This window comes from Saccostrea echinata, unplaced genomic scaffold (assembly GCF_033153115.1).
Source record: "Saccostrea echinata isolate AGI-Se365-2 ecotype Australia unplaced genomic scaffold, CSIRO_AGI_Sech_v1 ptg000025l, whole genome shotgun sequence".
NCBI classification, from domain to species: Eukaryota; Metazoa; Mollusca; class Bivalvia; order Ostreida; family Ostreidae; genus Saccostrea; species Saccostrea echinata.
This window is the reverse complement of record NW_026889774.1, coordinates 22,857,442-22,875,239: the sequence shown is the minus strand read 5'-3', so window position 1 is coordinate 22,875,239 and position 17,798 is coordinate 22,857,442. Positions and strand designations below refer to the sequence as shown.

Here is a 17,798-nt window from a genome sequence, read left to right as displayed (position 1 = left end):
TTAAGTTAGTAATTCAATTAGTACGCGAACTTTTTGATCACCCCTCGTATATCTAATTATTTCCTAAGATATTACACCTAAAAATAATTGACATAAACAGCTTGGGGAAGTGTATTTAGGATATATATAAAACCAAAAAGGCAGATAAGGCGTTTCCATACAAGTTTAATTTTACACTACGTGTTTGATAAACTCCAAATTTTCATAATAATCTATTTGAAATTCCAGCTGTTGTTGGTACTCGTCTCTTGTTCTGTTGTAATGTAGCTCTTCCATGCACTGCAGGGCGTAAGTCTGATAGTACAGGTAAAATTTATTGGCAAAGAATTCTGGTCTTCGTGCTAGCAGAGAAAGATCACCGATTCCGAAGATACAAATCTGCCTTACACGACGTCCATGGCATGGCCAGTTGAAGACCCCTGTGCCCCAGTTCTTAAATCGCGTAAGAAAGGGCTTATCAAATCGATCTGTTTCTGGTTCGCCTGTTAAAAAAAATAAGATAACAGTGTGACAAAACCTGTTGTTATATATGATTGAATATAATGCCTAGCCCTCTGATTGGATATCCAATATCGTAGAAATCATACAAAGATATGTTCACCTGCATGAGACCTTCCAGATGAACATTAATACAAGTTTTTTTTCCTACATTGGACCAAATATAGTCTAGATCGAGAATTCATACGTCAACATACTATTCTACAAATACCCAGTATAATAGATGCTAGAATTATGCTTTTTTTGTTACAAAGCAACAAGTTCCAGGAATCACGAATTTTGGGAGGCATTTGAGAGAGAGAGAGAGATAGGGAGTTGAATGTCGGTATTGCAGAGATTCACTATAAAGCAAGACTTCCATGTGGATGTCTCACTACTCTACAACACCGGAAGTTCTCTGTCCACGTAAACAATTAATACCTTTGTAACTTCCGGGGATTTGTAAATGAGGGTTGTGGTTTAGAGAAGCAAAGAAAGTCTCGTCTGGCACTGCAACTCTCATTGTCCAGTTTAAGAAATCTTTTGCAACAGGATTGTTTACGACGTATTCCACAAACTTTCTGTTGACAGTGATGTGCACCGATCCCTTGACAGGTCGAATCTGGTTAGGAGGTGTTCCTGCAGCTAACCAGCGAACTTTGTTGGCTCTGTAAAAAAAAATCTTTATTTCTAAAAGTTAACCGGAAAATTTGGTTTCTCATTATTATCTATTGGAAAGAAAGCCTTCCTGTATGAAATAAATCCTTGTTTTTTGGTTAAAACAGAGGCATTCATTAAAATATATATCCCTTCTGCAACTTGTTGCGCGAGGGAATAAAAAAAAAATTCATCAAAAGCATTAAATACAGAGTATAATGTAGAATGTAACAAGTCAGTCAAAATCCGACACATCGATAGGTTCAACTTGAAAAACAATGCCATTTTAACTACAATAGAATTTACGAAATGCTAACTTTAGAGACATTTACATGTAGCATCACTTTTCTGTCAGTAGCCTGATTGATTTATAAAATGTTCGTACACGAGCACAATCTAGATCTCTTGCGTACACAGAATCGGTTATCGACCGAAAAGCTGAAATCACCACTTTTCATTTATTTCAGTTTATAACGTCTACACTCATTTAAAAAAATTCCAAATATGAATCAACTTCTGTCTAACAGTGTGGTGTCTTGTATTTCGAGTTTACGTTTCTATATCGAGTCGACATACAAATGAAATTGAATGTTGTAAAATTGATAACACGATGAAAATTGAATTGGGAATTTAGGTCACAGCAATTTTTTTTTCCTTTATAAGAGGTATTTGAAGAAATTCTGCTTCATTTTTTTGAAGAAACAGATTATTTAAACAAAACAGTACATCATTTACTTGTTTGTTTTTTTTAATTTCTTTTTTAGCTGTCATAATTATTGTAATTGAATAAAATATTTATTTACTTCAAAAGTGCAGTTTTTGTCTGGTATAAACTAAACATACATGTATTATAAACTTACAGGCCCGTAGAACGCGGGGGGAGGGGGGGCTCCCCCCCCCCCACTTTTTTCTGAGTATAGTATTTTGCTATAGTAAATTTCCCTAGAGATGCTGGTCCCCCCCCCCCCCCACACACACACACACAGTTTTTTGATGTTGTAAGGTCGACTACTGGCAAATTCTAGGATTTGTACAGTAAATTAGCTTCTTTTTTTTTTTTTTTTTTTTTTTGCTTGTCAGGATTTTTGGGAAGTTCCCCCCCCCCTTTTGAAACCGTTGCTACGGGCCTGACTTATGAACCATCAACTCGAGATACACGACTCTGATAATCTTTCTCTCAGACTTTCATAAATCATAAAACTAGTAGTCCGGTTGTAGAAGCTATCACTTAAGTGATTACTGTAAACTGAGAGTGTTCCGCACGCACTAAATTTAAGTGCCTTTGTCGCAGTGGCACTTGTGGTTTAAATAATATATCTATATTACACGTTCGGGACGTATTAGAAGTTTATACCCTGTAAATGTACTGCTATTGTTCATTTAACACTTATTTATAACATTTATTGAATTACTTTCTAGGAAACTTGTGATTCTGCAGTACATATGAGATTATTGTAGACTGTGCATTCCATTAGCATAGCTTTGACACTTCTTTGTCTGCGTCACACTATTTTTTTTTCTTTTTTGCAGACTCAGCGTCACTGTCGGGAATTCTGGGAGGTACATGTATCCTTTAATTATAATTTTATGGGGGTCTTTTTGATTAGATTTCTTGATCTTAAGATGAGGAGGTCTTGGCCAAAAATATAGAAATGAGAGCACTGCGAAACAATCCCCCGAATTCCTCTATAGTTTGCTCAACTTAACAAAAATTAAAAGATATGTTTTTGTTTCTACTAAGGACTATTAATTTTATTTAAAGCATGTAATTCACTTTTATAGATTTTTAAAACGCATTTTTAATAAACTTACGCATCTTAAAAATAAACATGGCTTTTTGCATGCATTTAACAATTTAGTTCCAGAGTTTGAAAATTAAAAAAAGTCAATATTTATAGTCTGTGCGTTCCATTTATTCCCGCGTAACTTTGGAACTGAATCGTGGGGTGGACATCTGTAACACTCGTTTACCTTTAAGCCAACTTAGGGAACAAGATTTTGTTAATATTTATTTGATAATTTATCAAATATTGTATTTATCTGCGGTATCTTTAAATAAATAACAGTATCTAAGCCAACGATATTTATTTTTCAATGAAACATACTGTATTCCAATTAGGAATGAAATATGTGGAGATAACGAACAGTATTCGGGCTCAAAAGTCCATTAAACATGAAAAAATAGAAGCAGAGCAAACACGGACCTCTAAGACATCAGAGGTGGGATCAGGTGCCATGGAGGATTGAGCATCCCCTGCCAACCGGTCACACCCGCCGTTTGCTCCTTGTCATGATTGGGAAATAACGGAAAAATCCGTCGACAATTCAGTGTGTAAATAATGGCCTAACAATTAGTATGAAAAAAGTCAGTCAGCATTTGACTTAATGAAAGATTTATTTGCTGACAAGGTCATTGTATCGACCATAGAACTTACGAAATGATGACTTTAAACGAGACTGCTGATATTCTTGTTTCATCAACTTGTTTGTCAATAACTTACCTCGTTTTAGAAATTGTTCATACGTAGAGCATGCTCTGGCGTATCGAATCAACTGAGAGATATAAACCCCGTATGCAGGTGATAAGGGTATATTACTGCATAAGTAAGGGAAGTTGACGATTGAAAAGTTAAAGTCATCACGTTTATCATAAAGCTTTGTTGTTAGATTACCATTAACGTCATTTTCTAATAAAATATCCAAATATGAAACAGATGTGTCACAACCAATCCTATTGCTATTCCTTTTTTTGTACAAAAATGTCGCCTTACCAAAAATTCTTTTTTGCTTTTATACTTTTTTTCATTTTTTTTTTCATCATGATTTTCAAAGCTTAAGCCAAATGGGAACATACCAGTAATTTGCTGAATATTATTGTTATTGTTTTTGTAGAGTTTTACCTTAAAGTGCCTTGTCCAGTACATTTTTAACATAAAACTTATAAATTCCTAAATAACCCAAATATGTTTTCAATTTTTATCAGTTTTGACTGAGATTAGGGGATTAGGAGATGATTACTTTTCCTGGGCACCTGATCTCTCCTCTGGTCTTTATAGGTTTAGCTGTGTTTTTGCACTGCTCATGTTTCATATTGTTTACAGAATTTATGAGATTGGCTACAATTCGTTATCTTCACTTTTTTTCATTATGTCAGTTTTTATCTTTACGATTCTACATTCTACAACATGCAATTGTTCTCTTCGAAATAAATTATGAAACATTCTGCATGACTTTTTATACAAGGGTGAGAGGACCAGAGATAGGAGTGAAAAAGAATGCGTTGATGCGTCCAAAACCAGAACCATAAAACTTTATTTGAGATAGGTCACTTGTACATGTAATTACAGGTATACGTATACACGTAATCAGTTTTTAAAGAATCGTTTGCAAGTCTTGAGTTGAAAGATTCTGAGCACTACGTGTATATGGAAAGCAATGCCAATGTGCAAGTTCTATTAATTGTACATGTACTGGTAGTCTTTTGGTATTAAAGTATTAAATTTGTATTGTTTTTTTTAAACTGCTGGCAAGAAATTTTCACCAAATATGATTTAAGTTAATTATTTTTCTTTCTTACCTTTTAATTGTTGACTCAAGATCATTCGCACCATTGTAGATTTTAAGTATCTTCACTATTTCATAATTTGTACGGAGAGGAAATTCCTGACCTGTTAGATTAATAAAATACTTCCACTTTTTATATTTTAACAAATCCTCCATACAAACTAATTCTTGGGTCAACACACTCATATACCCCCAATTTACTAATATCCTCCTGGAAGCTAAAAATGCATTTGGAAAACATTTAATAATGCTTGCAAATTCCTCAAAAATACTGTAGGGAGTTTTTTTGTCCACATGTAGACAATACACATTCTGGGGGCGGTATATAGCTCTGAATAAAATTTCAAATTGTTCTGGACTTTTGTAAGCCATGATGCTGTATGCAATGGGGAAATTTTGCTCTTCATCTGTTAATGAATCCATTATATATCCTTTGTTTTTTCTGAATTTTTCACAGTTCTTTGTTTGGTTGACAAATACCTTTCCTCTCGTTTGGAAAGAAATAGATTTGCTTAAACGCTTGGCTTTTTCTATCTCCTTTGCGTCCCCTTCAAAAAGTAATTTGCAGTTTACATATTTAATAGACCGATTTTTGGTAAAATAATTTTGCGATATTGATTTGTTTCTTAAGGTTGATTTTGTCTTTGATTTCCTGTATAATGGCGAGTAGGAGACAAGGGAGGTATTTTTTCCAACACTGGCACTGAATTGTTCCCTGTGCTTTCTCAGTCGTTCTCTCTGTGCGGCTTTCTGTTCTTCATAATCATTTATTATCTCTTTGATTATCAAAGATATGTTATTTATTTCTAACATATCACTGGAACTTAAACGATCTTTAAAGTTTCCATATACAGTCAAAGTTCCATTTCTGTCATATTTCAAATTTCTAGCGATGAATCTGTAAAGATTCTGTGTTGTTTTTTTCGACAAAGATAGGTAGCTAGATTTCCAAACATGAATCGCAAGGAGTATCGATACAAGAATGACACAAACCGCGAAATTAGTCCTCATTTGTTTCATTGTACTCTTCATGGTAATGTTAAGTTCTATTCCATCGAGAAAACGTGTAATCGAACGACTAACTGTGTAGTATACCTCAATGTGGTTAACTCTGGTTTATACGGTAGAGGGAAATCCATTCAATCAGTAGAAAACAACGATAGCCCAACAGCAAATAAACTGAAAGGTACGACTCCCGATAATTTGGACTCGTCGCTCTCTACCCATGGGTTTATCCTTAGATTTCCGCAGAGTGCATGGTATTTTATCAGCCACCTGTATTTTCATCTTTGTTGACACCCAGATTTAATGTAGAGATAATAGTTTTAAATCTCAAGAAGAAATAAAAAGAGGTTGCCAAAACAAGTTTGGGAACCATTGCTGTTTTTGGCATTGATTTTCTAGAACCATTTTGTAGTTATTGACTATGCCTATAGGCACTGTCAGAACACTAAAAAAATTTCACCTTTATTAAAAGTATATATCTGGGAGTTTCTAAAAACAGCTCAGGTTTTGACATCAAACTTTTTAAAATAGAAATTGACTTGATTGATTATCAGTTCAGTTGTATCACAGTGTAGCAACTGAAAATTTTGGAAGCTTCTATGTGTTTGCAGGTGTATTTTCCTTTTAGAACAAGAAAAAATCCGATAGCGGTGTATTGATTTTTTTCAATATCTTTTGCTTTAAAAATTTGTATGACAAAGATTCTCCAGCGTCATATTTTGAAGAAGAAAAATGATAGTGTTCCATTGAAAATGGTTTGAGAACTAGATGAAACTAACTAAGGTTTTTCATTTTTCACTTAGAATGCCGAAACTCGAAAAATAATTAATATACCTTAATCAAAAATACCTCTTGATAAAATTTTGTCAACCATGGGGGTGTAAAGTAAACTTAAAGTACTCGTTGCCCCACTCCCGACCTGGTAAATTGGAATCTTATCTTTAGACTTTCGTCTGCGAACCCCCAGTGTTTCGCAACACAGAACTATTACATAATATATTTGTCTACACATCCGCATTCTATATATGTACAGTGGCGTATATTCCATATAGACAAAAAGGCTGTAGCCTACACATCTTTTTCTCAGGGGTAAAAATTTGGTTGAATAAAGGTGCGGGGAGTTGCTAATAAATCGTACCTATTAATTTTATTTTGTTGCAAATGCCAAAAAAGTATTCTTAGCAATCCGCACTTTTATACCTACATTTGTATCCGATTATGTTTACAGTTTTGCTTTATATTTTAAAAGGACAAAACTATTCCCATAGCTGGAATTTTTTAAGCCAAAGTTCAAGTGTTATTAATATCAAGTCTGTATCAGAAAACTTCATCGAAAGCAATAAGTGCAGTAAATGAAATTGATAATTTGAAATATATTTGGTTAGAAGGAAATTGATCGAATTTTGATTATTCATTAAGGAAGTGTCCATATTTTCTAAGCAGAGTAATAGGATAATTTAAGGATGTACAACACACCTACCCCAAAAATTTCCTGTCGTTTAATTTTCGCTAATTTTGTATATCTTATACATGACAATATCTACTATGTGTATGTACATTTTGGTCAAAATCGTTCGAGCCGAATTCGGACAGGAAGTTCCTAAAGTTACACCCCCCCCCCCACATTTGGCTGATCACGAGTGCAAAAAAAATTCAACCAACTAACTATAAAATCCCTTATTTTAAAATATTTAAGGTTAGCCTAGCTGTCAAAATTTGCCGAATCGTTCGTTTAACTATTAAACACACAAACAAAGTGAATTTGTAGGGGTACACTTCGAGAAAAACGATTTTGAAGAATTTAAACTGAAAAACTATGGTTCATTTTTGCATTGAAAAAAGCGTGATTTTCAAATGAAATATTTTTTTATGAAAAAATCTGTCGTTTAATTTTGAAATAAAATAATTACTTCTTGTAACTGATGATCAAAATGTTCTTGATAATTTTTTGAAAATTTTTTAAACGACGCGTTTTGAATTTATAGCGGAAAATCTCTCCTCCACCTCTCTCCGTAAGTTACGTTTCTCAAAGCGTCTTTCAGACTTGGGACGAAAGTAATGCTATGAATCTACAAATACAGATAAAAATTCCTAGCTGGAAAATATCTTTTACTTAAAAAATGTAATGTACATTATTTATCACAAATATAAAACTTTACATCTGCATTTAAATGAAGATGAATAAGCAATATCTGAAATTTTAAGACCCCCCCCCCTTATTCTCTGCAATGCAAGACATTTGAGCTTGAAAAAAAAATGACATCGGTTACGTCTGCATAATATATATAATTGGCATATTGATTGAACTCCTACAGTAATGACCTTCATTCGTGTATACAGATTAAATATTGACTACTAATATTTTTTGTTATTCTAAATATTTATATTTAGTAAATACGAAAGCCTAGAAGGGTCAAATAAGAAAATAAAAAAATAAATAAAAAGTCGTAATAACGAGATAAAAAGTCGTTATTACGAGATAAAAAGTCGTTATTACGAGATAAAAAGTCGTTATTACGAGATAAAATGTCGTCATAACGAGATAAAAAGTCGTTATTACGAGATAAAAAGTCGTAATAACGAGATAAAAAGTCATTATTACGACTTTCTTAAGTCGTAATTACGACTTTTTATCTCGTAATAACGACTTTTTATCTCGTAATAACGACTTTCTTAAGTCGTAATAACGACTTTTTATCTCGTTATTACGACTTTTTAATTTTTTTTAAAGTTTTCTTATTTGACCCTTCTAGGCTTTCGTAAGTAAAACTTTTATGACCACGTGTCCGGTTTGGAGTTCATGCACTCGGGTACAGTTTCAAACCTTTATATGACATCTACTCGCATTGATTATTATTTTTTAAGTGAACCAACAGTGGTGTATGTACAGCTCTCTTATGATGAACATGGAATATATATACGTATAGGTTTTAAATTATTTCTGTTTTCAAACGAGAGGGTGCCCCCCCCCCCCCGGATATTGTTTCCTTCTGTTGTTTCAATAAATGGAAATGATGTATTCGTCCATATTGACTTTAATTGTACCAAATTGTAAATTATTTATCAAAATTAAAATTATTCATGTGTCTGAATCATCTACAATGGTATCATCAATCGTTTTGTTTTTATTCGAGGAAATGCGAACTGAAACTGTTTACAGTAAAAAATGGGGTGCAACCGTTGTATTAATTTTTCACTGTTGATACTTACTTGTCTTTCAGTTCTTTTGTTCCTTGCAACACACTGTAAATGTATCTGTGTATTTGTGATGGAAATTAAAAAACAATTCTTCGGAAAACAGGAGGAATAACTCAGCTAAGGGGAGGAAAGACATACCATACACCTCTACATTTTTAGAGTTGTTCCTCTTTGATCAGTGACCTTCTGAAAACGGTTACCCCTTTTCATTTTTTTTTTCAAAGAAAAGAAAAGCAAGAAAATGTTTATTTTCGTAATATGGTAATATTTAGACATACTGGTAATATTTATTCTCAATGTTATGCGGCCGATTGTAACGGGAAAAAGCAATGTAGAGTAGCATTAACATTTTTAGATTAAAACATTGCCATTGTGTATATCATAAATACAATATCAAAGAATTAATTAACTAAATTTGAATTAAAGAAGGAACCTGTCTTTTTTTCTTTTTCATGGAGAGGGGAGATTTATTGCAGTTGCGCAAATGATCAAGGATAGGATTTGGTATTCCTGAAGAAACCACAGTAAAAACCTGTATTTTATTTTTATTATTATTATTTTTTTTTTTTGACATTAATTACATCGGGATCGTATCGCTCGTCATTTTGACGCTTCGTAATTAACGTCAAATTTAACGTTATGTTGAACGTTTTATTGAAATCCCAAGAGTTATCTCCCCCAGTGTGTTGTACGTCTTTAAGAGTTCTCAGTTTTGTTAGTGGTCTTCATGTCACGATATAAACTGAAATTATGTCTACAATATTATTTTTACTGGTCAAATTAAAATTGTATCTTGGTGTCTGGGTTTGCAAAAATGCTCCCTTTGAACCCCCCCCCCCCCAATACCTATCAAAAGGGAGCTTTTTGCCTACCCACACTTTGCCTAGCCTACACATTATCAGAAAGGGATATACGCCACTGATCGATGTATATGTACACTTTTTTCAGTCTCGTATACAAGATTGATATTACGTGCAAAATCCATCCAAGTATCCTGTTGAGGTTGAAAATCACTTTCCGCATTAATTTGCTTGATTTTTAAGGGATTTGTCTTATTTGGTTCATAGGCTTAAAAATTAAAGTATTTCAGATTACTTGAAATTTTAATTAAAACATATCACCGACTAGCTTAAAATAGTGAGGTACCGGTAACTTGGTTTCTAGAATATGTTTAGAAAAGATTTTTACTCAAGTGAATATGAAAGGCTTTGAAAATACACCTTTTAAACATACACGTATATCGATTACCGCATACCCCCCCCCCCCCAACCAACAAAAAAAAAATTAAAAAAAAAAAAATTAGAAAATTGGCACCACAGGGTTCTTTCTATATTTTAAATGATATTTTTAAGATAAATCATCAAGAACTATTGGTAGGGCTGGTCCATGTATTACATCATTAGTGGAAATAGTGTTTAAATCAATGTTCTCTGCCTTTGCAAATGATTTAACATCTCATTTTTATAAATTTCAAGGATATGTTCTTGAAACTAAAGTTTTTTTTTTTAATTTTAATTTCACTCAATCATCTTTAGGCTTCGATTAGAGACGTAATTATCTGCATAAATATAGCGTATATCATTACATAATTAATGCATAATACAATATTTACATTAAAAAAAAACGAAGAAACATGCATTTCCTGATATGATCAATCCTCTTATACAAGAAAAATAAAATTTACACATCGGTATCGCTTTGGCTCCGGGGCAATAAAACTTAGATGAGCTCACTTTTGATCTTAGTCTCACTTTTCCACTATATATTTCTTTTGTAAAAGTGAGATTGAGATCAAAAGTGAGCTAATCTAAGCTTTATAGCCCCGGAGCCTGATCTAAGATTCTGAAGCCATTGAGCACAGTACACTACAGGACCATATTCGCGATAATTTATGAAAGAAAACAAAATAAAAGATAACTTAAATAAACAGTCATACGGAATGGAAATCAATGTTTTGTTTAGTTTTTCGATTTACACTCACGAGGAATAATTAGGAAATTTATAAAAGGGCGGAAACCAGGAAAAAAAGATGGGTATAACTCTCAAGGTATGAGGAGAAACGAAGAAAAATTGATTCTTCTCATCCAAATTGGCAAACAACAACGCTATGTGACGTTGTCATATTTTTATATATGGAGAGGACGACAGAAGAACAAATACCGTAAACAACATAAAGAACAACATATCTTGACAAACTGAAGAACAAGATACACAGCGTTTATCAGTAAAGAAGGTGAAGATAACGAACAGTTATCGATCTAAATAAAAATCTAAAAAAAACAATGTAAATCATAAAACACGGATCGATCCCCAGCAATTCTAGAGATGGGATCAGGTACCTAGGAGGAGTAAGCATCCCCTGTCGACCGGTCGACCAACGAAAAACATAGAATTCGGTCGTAAAAACAAAATATGCAGACGTTTCGAGGAAAGGAACCAATGCTGTTAGAGGTCAAAGATACTGTTCCACAATAGCGAAAGCGTTTTACGATTATCATTGGCCCTATTGCTATATCATCAATATCAGTAAACAGTTTGGCCTACATCACAACCCCACCAAATTTGACTCTGTTTATTTAAAAATTTAAGTGGTCTATTTGAACAGGCTTAAGAAAGTCCATACTTGGATTTTTCAACACTAGAATACAGGTCGGAATCTGTAATATGGATATGTGTTACAAATGAGAATTATTTTATGTATAAATGTATATAATCTGCTAGTTCCCTTATCTAAACGCAATGGACACCGTAAACATTAGAAACGTTCTTAATCATGCAGAAAAAGGGTTAAGTCTTGCATTCCACCATATTTGAAGTAAAGACCACCCTTTTTTTTTACTTAAAAATATTATTCCACTATTGCTTCCAAACAAAAACTACAGTGCCTAGATATAGACCACCTGAAACAAAATCCCGCACGTTCTCTTCTTCTAGCTGCTTTGCACTGATCACTCGTGATCTGAATATGGTTATATATTGATGAAGATCTTAAAGGTGCTTGGACACAGATTTGAAGTTCATATTTTCTCAAATTTTCTGTATAATTTTATGACTTATATGTTAATATAGCATTTCATACTAAAATATAATAAAATTGTTATTTCATCTCCAAGTTATTAAAACTTCGAATTTCTAGACGCGTTGGATTGACACATCCTTGCGCTTTCACATATTTTAATTTTATTCTTAATACTTTAGAAAAGTGGCAATTTTGTTGTGTATTAATGAAAAATATTAAAACTATAACCAAGAAAATTCAGGGTAGAAATGTTCGAAAGCAAAACCCACTCACAGTATTGTAAGTCCGTGCTCAGTGGTGTGTGCAGAGTTTAACAATTGAACACACCCGGTGAATCATAAACATTAACAATAACAGAGCTCATGCCCTGTTTACAAAAACAGTTAACGTTTCACGGGTGTGTTCAATTTGTTAAAATTTGCACACATCACTGAGCACGGACTGACAATACCTGGTGAGTTGGTTTTGCTTTCGAACATTTCTACTCTGAATTTTCTGGATTATAAATGTAATATTTTTCATTAATACATAACAAAATCGCATCTTTTCTTAAATATTAAGGATAAAGTTAAAATTTGTGTAAGTGCAAAGATGTGTTAATCAAACGCGTCCCGGATTTCGTAGTTCCAATATTTTCCAGATAAAATAAGTTTTTAATTATATTTTCGTGTGAAATGCTATTGCAATAAATAAGTCGTGATATTATACAGAAAATTTGAGAAAATATTAAGTTCAAATCTGTGTCTAAGCACCTTTAAAACACTCATTTCAAAGAGACCAAATTGTCTAAACCCCCGATCTTTCAATTGGCGACGGAATTTCATGCGTATTATGAATTCTGTCAAAGATTACACTAAACGATTGATCGAATATAAAAAAAGATCTTGACACTTTTTCAGGACAAAAAATTTAAAGTATAACGTGGTTACTGAAATCTCTTATCAACCAGTTGATTGGAGAGATGCGTATTCTGTATCCTTCTTTCTTCAGTAATTCAGAAAAAGGGATAAAAGATTTAGAAAGAATACATGATCAGTTTATACTGGTTCCAGCTGATAAGGCATGTACATATGTAAAAAAAAAAAAAAAAAATAGCGTTTGTTTCCAAGAGGAACTTTAAAATTTCTACTAATACTTATAGTTTCGTTTAAAATAAAAACATTTTTAAATCATAATTCAGTTTTAAATATTTTCAATATTTCAAATTGAATTTGAATTAAATCATAATTGAATTTCAATTATACTGAATACCAACACTTCATAAAAATCCTTACAAACTGAAAGACACATAATATGTATAGAGAAATCCTAGTAATTGTTCTACCAAGCCTCTTTGTTTTATAAGCAGCAGTAAATGAGACACTTAAGGACCCTCTATACACCAGTGCAAAGTGTTTTTGGGACATTGGGAAAATTATATTGTATATATGTATATAGGTGTAAATGTTGAGCTTTTCTATATAATTTTCAATATATGGTACGTGGCATTTACCCTCAGGAAAAATGTTCAAAGACAATAAAGTATCAATGAACAGAAATTACTGTTGTTTACTTCAGTGGATAAAATATATGCAAATGAAGTGTTCAGTTAGTTTATATCTTGGTCTTTTAAAATGTTAAGAATGTCTGAATTGATAACAAATTGAGAAATACACTGTAGATTTCAATTTATTTGAATTTAGATCTAAGGGCAGATCACTCTAACTGCAGAAAAATACAACAGAATCATAATTCTTTAGTGTGCAGTGTAGCTAGGGTTCTTAAGAATTACAGTGCAACAACATATTTGAGAAGTGGTGTTAATCAAAAGTGGAGACTAAAAAAATTCCAAAGACCTTATAGAAAATTGAAATCACACAAAACACAAAACTACTCTGAAAGTTAATATTAAAAGAATGCTGGAGTTCATCATTAAAAGACTACATAGAGTCAAATGTGTCTGTTTCATATTTGAATGTCTTGCTAGAGAGAGGAAAGTAAAATTTGAAATCAGTGGGGTTCAAAATTCAATCCCAATCTAATATTTTTTCTGTTAATAAATATATACATGTATATCTTTTTACTTTTTATTTTCCATTAAGGATATCCGATCCTCAGCCAGGAAGGATAACTCTTTAATTCATTATTCAATTCAAAAAGTCTCAAAATGAAGGATAAATATGAAATTTTTTCATGCAACAATTTTCATTTTATGCATCTGAATGTGATTCAAGGTTCTTTGAAGTTTTAGAAACCGTCTTTTAAAACGTTGATATTTTTACCTTATAAAAGTATGTTAAAAATACAGATTTAAAGAAATCGACTTTTCCTTTAATTTAGCCTTAGATGCCAATGCTAAGTAGCATGATATGAAATAAGAAATTATTTATGGTGTTTTGCAACGATAGGAAACACTTTATAAACTATGCATTATAAAATAATTGAAGTACACAAAAGAAACTAAAGTACTGTATAAGTATAAAAATCATGCAATTTTCTTCAAATGCCTGGATACCTATAGATTTTTTATCCTACAATGTTTTTGTTCATTAATTTCCAATTAGGAAATGCATAGTAGATGCCTTTATTCGCATTTCCTGAAATCTTATTTGAGATTTACTAATTTTTCCTATGTAATATGATTAACTTTAATGATGAAGTTTAAACAATTGCCGTGGGTAAATTCACATTATTTTGAGAATTCAGAGACATTTTTGTGAGCATTTTCAATTATTCAATGCCTGATTTTCAGAACCTGAGGATCAGACTACCTTAAAACCACGGCGGGTGTGACCGTCGACAGGGGATCCTTACTCCTCCATGGCACCTGATCCAACCTCTGATGTTTCCAGAGGTCCCTGTTTGCTCTGCTCTCATTTAGTATTGTTCAATTAGAATTTTGAGCTTGATTACTACTCGTTATCTCTACATTTCATAGAGAAACAGATTGGAAGTCCAAATGAGCATCAGAGGTACCAGAAAGAAAACGGAAACAGAGGTTCGAAAGAGCAATTTAATGGTTTACTAAGTGATAACAACCACATCTATAGGAGCGTATACTAGTAATTGTCAACTTGCTGGTAACGAGTGCTGTATTCTTGCAGAGTAGACTTGAGAGACTTTTGCGGATTTCTTTTCTGAACTAAGTATGAAAAATGTTTTTAATAACGGTCTGATTTGTCTACAGTTTCACATGTACTTTATCTACAGGTTTTGACTATACCTTCCCAACGTTCCATGCTGCATGTACTTACTGCCCTTAACGAAAATGTTGATATTTTTTGTGCAAAATTGTATATGACCCCCACTTCCCATTACCAAATACGAATATATTTTGGTGATAGTTTTGGATTTTTTTAAAAAAAAAAAAAACATTTCCTCATGTAAGATAAATTCTGGGGAAGAAGGAAACATTTTTTTAAAAAAACCAATCGAAATAACTGTTAATATCAAGTTTGTGTTTAAGATAACGTAAATGTGCCCTGTTGTTTAAGATAGGGGAAGTGGCAAGCAAGACATGTTTGATTGACCTAATATTGTATAAATTGAAATCTTCAGTATGTTATTCAGTTTTAGTTCACGCAAGAATTCTTAACAATAGTCCAAGGTAAATAAACTGAACACTTCATATGCAGGGTTTTTACTCCACTTAATAAACAACAGTGATTTCTGTTCATTAATACTTCAATGTCTTGGAATATTTTTGAATATTTTCCCTGAGTCACTGAGGGTAAATGCCACATAACCTATGTTGAAAATAAAATAGATAAGCTCATTATTTATACCTTTATTCAAAATAATTTTCTCAATGTCATAAAACAAATTTTTGATTGAGTGTATAGAAGGCCCTTAGACACATGCAATAAAATTGGGGATTTTTATTCTTTGCGGTAATAGGGTAGGGCCACAATAAGTGATCAGCAATGTGGAGGGGGAAAAGTATTTTAAAACAATATTCTTCTTCAGAACAGCCCAGCCATGTAGTGATAGTGTAAATTCAAGTTTGTTCAAATCATGGTCCCTGGAGGTAGGGTGGGCCACAATAGGAGATACACATTGAACTTAGGAATATATAGGAAAAAATCATTAAAATCTTTCATACGTACCATATCTTTCATACAAAAGTAAAAACATATAACAAAACATTTATTGATAGTGTTCTACTGCAACGTGCGTTTTGTCAAACTTTCGAACCAAACAGTTCGGTTCTTGGGTCCGCACATAGTGCCCTCGAACCCGGCAATAAACGTATATTATTGATTGAAAGCATTTTTGGGGTATAATGGGGATTCAAGTTTATTCAAATCATGGTCCCTGGGGGAAGGATGGGGCTACAATAAGAGATAGAAGTTTTACATGGGAAAATATAGAAAATAACATCTTTTCTTCTCAAGAACAGTGGGGCAATATTAATATGCAAGTATCTGCAAGTAGTGCAGATTCAGGTATATTGAATTCATGGTCCCAAGGATAGAGTCAAGACCCAACATGAGATCAAAGTTTTACATGGAAGTATGAAAAAAACATTCTTAATGAAGTGCACTGCAATGGCACATGATACAGAGATGCTCTTACAAAAATGATTAAGCCAGCCTTCTTACATTTAATCCAGTAAATAATCTTTAACTTAACAGAAGCAATTTTCACCTCTTATTAAATATCCAAATGAAATTGAAGAAGCTCTGTGCCTTAGAAGTACGCTCATGGGACAAATGGAATGTACTCTATCTGTTGTGTGATGAACTATAGTTAGGTCTCAGCATACTTGTAGTTACAATATTATTGCATATTAATGTCATTATTGTTAAAAACAAAAGAATTGTTTTTAAAAATGCTGTATGGCTGTATATCATGAAAAAAATGTGTATTTCTTGGTGTAACATTTTTTTGAAAGCATACTGCATAGTCTTACATTTGGGATTACCTCCCTTAAAATAATATATTATAAATATATATATATATATATATATATATATATATATATATATATATATATATATATATATATATATATATTATATATATATATATATATATATATATATATATATATATATATATATATATATATATATATATCACCTTAATTTAAGGTCACAGCAACCTTATTGAGGAGTGTGATAAACCTTCTACTTAAGATACATTATCTGTCAAAGTTCAAAGTTTCTAGGCCAATAATTTTCCAGTTATGAACAGACTTTGCCATATTTGGTCATATCACCATAATAAAAGGTCACAGTAGCCTATATTTTAGACCCAACACACCTTCTACCCAGAAGATGCATCAGTTGATAAAGTTTGATGATTCTAGGCCTCATACTATTAAAGTTCTAAGCCAGACATGAAAAAGCTAACAGACAGACAGATGGACATGTTCACGTACATAATACAGCCCATCAAAGATCGATGTATAAAATATGAAAAATCTTCTCAAGAACAGCGGATTAGTGATATTAATATACAAGCTTCCTCAGAAAGTGCAAAATCAACTTTGTTCAAAACATGACACTTGTGGAGTAGGGTTGGGCCAAAAGAGGGGTTCTTCTCAAGAACAGCAATATTAATATGCAAGCATACCCAGGAAATGCAGATCTTTAGTGGAGAAATAGAATTCAAAGAATTTACAGTAGGTATACAGGCTAGGAGTGCCCCTTACAGAAAATGCTTTAATAACGATGAAGTTTAATGGACTGACAGGCAAAAATCCTTCAATGCAAAAAGGTTTTGCATGAACTGACCTAAAAATAGAAAGCAATCTCTTTGAATACTATTTTACATAGCTTTTTATCATATTTAATCATCTTACACCAAGTACAATTTTACAAAGTATATGTCACTTTCAGCAGAATATAAGCCATCATTACTAAATAGCACACAATAAATAAAAGCAAGTGCTTGC

The 17,798-nt window shown here is 32.5% G+C and overlaps 2 protein-coding genes across 2 annotated transcripts in view; one reads left to right on the top strand and one right to left on the bottom strand.

The window, feature by feature from the left end:
- LOC133192203 (glycerol kinase-like) overlaps positions 1 to 17,798 on the top strand; it is a 419,267-nt gene that overhangs the window by 280,610 nt on the left and 120,859 nt on the right. The gene's annotated exons all lie outside the window — the stretch shown is intronic.
- Positions 155 to 6,583, bottom strand: LOC133192721 (beta-1,3-galactosyl-O-glycosyl-glycoprotein beta-1,6-N-acetylglucosaminyltransferase-like). Its single transcript, XM_061328723.1, has 4 exons — positions 6,553 to 6,583; positions 4,712 to 4,802; positions 919 to 1,145; positions 155 to 482 (listed from the first exon to the last, which is right to left on the bottom strand). Exons 1-4 carry the CDS (start codon positions 6,575 to 6,577, stop codon positions 172 to 174), a joined length of 654 nt encoding a protein of 217 aa, XP_061184707.1. The 5' UTR covers positions 6,578 to 6,583; the 3' UTR covers positions 155 to 171.